The sequence below is a fragment of the Trachinotus anak genome, unplaced genomic scaffold, assembly GCF_046630095.1.
Source record: "Trachinotus anak isolate AG129_WGS33_773 ecotype Australia unplaced genomic scaffold, CSIRO_AGI_Tana_v1 ptg000014l, whole genome shotgun sequence".
In the NCBI taxonomy this organism is placed as follows: Eukaryota; Metazoa; Chordata; class Actinopteri; order Carangiformes; family Carangidae; genus Trachinotus; species Trachinotus anak.
Window position 1 is genome coordinate 3872928 of NW_027273865.1, and position 5409 is coordinate 3878336.

At 42.1% G+C, this 5409-nt stretch overlaps 1 protein-coding gene across 1 annotated transcript; it reads right to left on the reverse strand.

Moving 5' to 3' along the window:
- Nucleotides 1–284: 284 nt before the first annotated feature.
- On the reverse strand, nt 285–5016 carry LOC139631937 (olfactory receptor 11A1-like). The gene has a single exon (XM_071496608.1). It carries the CDS (start codon nt 2259–2261, stop codon nt 1314–1316), a length of 948 nt encoding a protein of 315 aa, XP_071352709.1. The 5' UTR covers nt 2262–5016; the 3' UTR covers nt 285–1313.
- Between the last annotated feature and the right edge of the window lie 393 nt (nt 5017–5409).

Consider the following 5409-nt stretch of genomic DNA (forward strand, 5'->3'; position numbering starts at 1 on the left):
TTGCCCTGCCAGTGAGGCACTACTGTTGTTGGTCAAGTTGGTTATTTTTTATTTGTGATGTGGTGTATACCTTGCCATACATGATGGAGGTCTGGGTTGTCAAAATGGCTCTCAATTCTTCACTTGTAGGCTGCCTTGGCGTCTCTGATGCCCCTCTAGGTTTGACTTGGCTGCACTGTACTGCTGTGTGTTGCCAGCTTGAAAGCCATGTTGCAGTCTTTCAGCAGGAGCCGCACCTCTTTGGTTATCCTTGGTTTGCTGTTCGGGAAGACACAAATTTGTCTTGTGGTGGTGACAGTGGAAATGCAGCTTTTTATGTAAATTAGTACAGTGGATATGTAGGTGTCAATATTATCATCCTCAAATATAGTCCAGTCAGTGCATTTAAAGCAGCCCTGGAGCTGTTTAGAAAGTTGAGATGAGATCTGTATGCCAGAGTCAAAAACAGAGAAATGTGGACAGACTGGCCTAGATGGGGCATTGAACCTGTGCTTAATGTTACTGTACACTTGGTCAGGTGTGTTTTTTCCCTTTCATGGGACACTGGAAATGTCGGTAAAATTTGGGGAAGTCTTTAGGTTTGCCTGGTTGAAGTCTCCCGCTATTACAAACACTTTTATTCTCCAATTGACGCACTGGTTCAGTGGTCCACTCTGTAAAGTGGTCATGTATAGTAGTCATCTTGTTCCAGTTGCCATGGCGCCGCGGATGGCTGCCTCGGTGTGTTGGTGTGCACTTTTTTGCCTTATTTTCTTTATAAATTCAGTTTTCTGCCTTGGTTTCCGGAGCTCTTTCACCAGAGAAGAGCTCATTAACATCAGAGAAACAACTCCAGAGGATTTTTGATTTTTGTTAACCTGATAAAGGTAAGCATAGTCAAGGCAGCAGAATCTCAAAATGACTCAAAATTTCGCCCAATAAAATCTAAACAAATAAGTCTTTCACCTCTATACCCATATCGGACAACTGATTTACACATGCTGGTTTGCTACAGGCCTGCACCAGTTACCTCTGGCATTGCAATGCCCAGAATGCTAACATTTGAGGATTTTCATGTGCAGTTGCTACATATACAGGGGAATACATATAGATTAAAACACAACAATGTGAAAATAAGTAAATAAAAGTAGATCACCTTTCACTGAATACAGATAAAATTGTGTATCAACTGTTTGTCGTCAGACAGACCAAAGTTTTAATTTGGTAAAAACTTGGATGACAACTTTGCCACTATTTGATACAATATGTTAACTGAAGAAACTGATATTAGTGAGACTAGAGTAGTTAAAGCATATATTTATTGTCTTTTCTTGTTATTCAAGCTGTACAAACCTGTTGGATGATCTACAGACTAGACTTTTACATATCGTGCGTATTTTGGACAAGTCCAGGCCATACATTACAGGGTTGAAGAGTGGCTGGCATGTAAGAAAGTACAATGATAAAAATATTCGCAGCATATTGGGCAAACTGTTCATATCAAACCTGCTCTGTAATACTTCAAAGCAAACCCCAAAAGAAAAGTTCAGGACAGAAGCAAGGTGAGGTGTGCAGGTACTGACAGCTTTCTGTCTGGTCTGCTTAGAACCAGAAAAACACACTTTAAGGATCTTCATGTAGGTGTAAAGAATCACAGATACGGGAATAAAAACTGTCAGAGAAGCAGCAATGAGTTCATAGATGTTATTGATTCTGGTGCTATAACATGCCAGTTTTATGACTGAGTAGTTGTCACAGTAAACTTTATTAATGATGTTCCCACACAGCTGTAAAGAGGCACTCAAGAATGTTGTAACAGAAACAGCAACAACAGGAGGTGACCAGATAACAGCAATAAGCAAGGAAACCTTATTAGATGTCATATGGGCATTATACTGTAGAGGATAACAAATAGCAAGGTATCTATCATAAGACATGACAGCTAAATTAGTAAATTCTACACTTACATAAGAGTACACACAGAAAATCTGCAGGAAACAGAAAGGCATGGAAACAGTGTGAATGTCAGAGAGGATCTGAACCAGTAGGAATGGAAACAACCCTGTGCTACCATACAGTTCATTTACAAACAGGCTGCACAGAAACAGGTACATGGGTTCATGTAAGCTCCTGTTCATACAGATAACCACAATCAGCATAAAATTGGCACAGACTATTATAATATATAATGACATAACAATCATGAAAAATAAGTATTTAAATATCTCTGTGTCAAAGTAGGCACCAAGGGTGAAATATGAAACCTGTGTGGAGTTGATCATGATCCTAATATTGATTCAAATCACACTAACACTGTGCACAGAAAGAACTGAGTGTAATACAAATGTTACATTATGTTATAGATCTATAATTGTACAACTAGTTTAACCCTAACATTAATCACAGAGTACAACTAAAGCATCACCACAAACAATATTCAGTCTACTCACAATCGAGAAATTAGTGAAGGAACATATGTGACAAACAATGCAAACTTACCACTTTCTTATTTAAAGTCAACATAATGGTTAGGTGAGACACTATAAAATTTAATAACATTGTGATGATGATACTGTGACTGCTTCCCAACTGAACTGTAACTCTGTTTTTGCTTCTTTTAAACTTTTCAAGTCAGTGGAGCCAACAGCAGCAGACTGATCTCATTATCAGAGGAACCGCTGTCAAGGATTTTCTTATTGGTGCCATTGGTGGGTCCAGGGAGTGGCCTTGGGTGGCACGGGCCACCCCTGGAATCTGATTAGCCACACCAGGAGCCACTGCATTATTCTAAACTATGATTGCCTATCTGCCCAGTCAAAGGTGGGATTTAAATGAGTCTTTGGTGAGTAAACCTAACTTTCATTGAAATGTGCAATTCTGTCTTAAACTTGAGAGGCAGTAATGCACCATAATAGTGGCAACCATAGTCAGTCACGTCAGATCTCTGGATTCCTGCTGGCAGTGTTTTTATACTGGAGTTGTCTTGCTTCTTTTCACTCCTAAAGGATGTGGCTAAAAGCTGAAATAAACAACAGAGATGCTTTGCTACAAGCAACCTGCAGGAGCTACTAATCATGGTGTGACGACCAGTTCTTCCTCTTGATGGTATTGCTTGGTGACAGTGAGGTCAGAGCATTGTCAGAAACCCTTTTTCATCTTATGTCTACAGCCTCACCTGGATGGAGCAGCAAAGACTGACTAGCCTTCACCTGCAGAAGAGGTCCAATGTTGGCCATCTTGCGCTGGTCTCAGCTGCTGTTGCAATCTCTTCATTTCTTCAGTTATTTGGAGTCCAAACCAATCTCCTGCAAGAAATAGCACAGTGATGTTGCAAGAAAACTGCAACAGCTCACTTCGATGAGGAATACAGCTGCATGCCATCCTTTGACAAGAGCCTCATAGATCAAATCCTGGTACTTGGCTTTGTTCAGTTGGTGAGAGATAGAGAGCCTGTCTTCCCAGGGCACTCGGAGTTTGACTACTAAGATGGTTTTTGTGCCCCTGGATAAAAGAATCATGTGTGGCCCGAGTGAGGTTGCTGCCAATCCTCTGGGAAGACAAGTCTCTTCTTCAGGTCTACCTCCATCTCCCAGTCTGTTGCCCGATACAAAATATGGGAGGGATCTAGGCGGTTGCACTTTCTCTTCTCTCTGTAAGTGAATCACTTTGGGTGGTAATGCCTGGTGTTTGTCTTTGACCCTCTGTTGGTCCATCCCCGTTTGGCAATTTCAATAATTACCTTGTCGTACCTTCATTTGAATGGGCCTCCACCCACTACTTACTACTTACCAGTACTTTAGGACAACCAGTCAAGATGTTATTCAAGGTGCAGATGGTTGCTCAACGTTGCTTACGAGCTATGTGTTCTTCTTAGCCTGGTTCTTCTGGTTCTGGCTTCTGGTTCTTTGGAGTTGGCAGGAGGTGGGCCACAGCATGCAGGAGGAAAGTCAGCTTTACCCTGGTCAGTTGCCGAGAGTTCTTTCCAGAACAGTGATCCGTCGAGAGCTTGATCCCACGCAGTGCTCCTCTTCTGCTGCCTCTCAGAACCTCTGCACCACGAGTTTTCTCTTGCCTTTGGAACTGGCCTTGCTCCACTGCTTGTTTTGTTGTAGTTTCAAAGTCCTTGGTAGACTACCCTAACAATCTCCTGGTGTTTCCAGAAGGATTCTGTTTCTCTGACTGCTTGCTGGAGCTTCCACTTCCTGTTGTACTTGATAGTCTTGTTGGTGTGTCATACACCTGGCCACCCCTGCACAGATTTACTGCACAGTCTCTCCATTGCTTCTATTTAAGTCATGGGAAAATCGTATTACATGAATAGCTAATGCAGTCTGGTATGATGCTGTACTGGGAATATCATACCTTGAACTGCAGCTGGCTGTTGTCAATCACCTTGAGCCAGATGTTCAGTTGAGCCATATTGTCTTTGAGGCTACCACTGTCATTCAGTGTGCTGTCGAGTACTTTCCGATGCATCAGATTACCTGTTCTTGAATTGTAGAACTCTTAGACTCTTGAATATTTAAGGTGTTTCTATCATATTTCCTTTCAGGATACTTAGGCTGCTAGATTTTCTTAGGTTGAAATGGATCTGTTTCCATGCCACCATCTTTTCCAGTGAGTTTAAGATTCACTGTGTTGCATGGATCAGTGAAGTCATTACAGTTATGTCATCCATGAAGGCCTGCAGGCTGGATATTTTGTATTGTTGTCTGCTGTTGGCCATCTACACTGCATTGCTCTTACTTTAAGTAGTAGGTTCATGGCAGCCACAAATAGAATGACAGATTGTGTATCCTGCCATGATGCCCTTCTCAAACCTCTGCCATTTAGTGGTGAAATTTCCCACACTGAACCTCATCCTCAGCAAATCCATATGTTACATCACAAGCTTAACTACATCTGATGGTACTTGGTAGTGCTCCAGTGCATGCTGGATCAGCTGGTAGGGTACATTTAGGTAGTCTTTGGTGAGATCTAGCCATACAACTGCGAGTGTGCTCTTTGATTCTTCATCTGACCGATCACTGAGGTATGTTGAAGGCATCCAGAGTACCCTGGGACTCCTTTCTGGACATCAACATATTTTTTGGCAAAAAGATGTTAGTCTTATGGCAATGACGGACCAGAATATTTTTCCTTCAACTTCTAGAAGGGATATTTCTCAATTTTTTGGGAACAAAGCAGTCCTCAGCAAGTGTCCAAAGTCAGGGCTCCTTATTCTTTTTCCAGAGTGTCTGTGGCAGCTTTGCTAGCCTATTCAGCAGCTCTGGGAAGTTCTTGTAGATCATGTAAGAGGATGGCCTGATGGTCCCAGGGCAGATCCTGCTCTGTATTTTCTTCATCGAAAGTGAAGTCTCCCATGTTGAAAGGGGTGTGTGGTTTCAATGTTGGCAGCTGGAAAGGACAGTCTCTGCTGGGGTCACCATG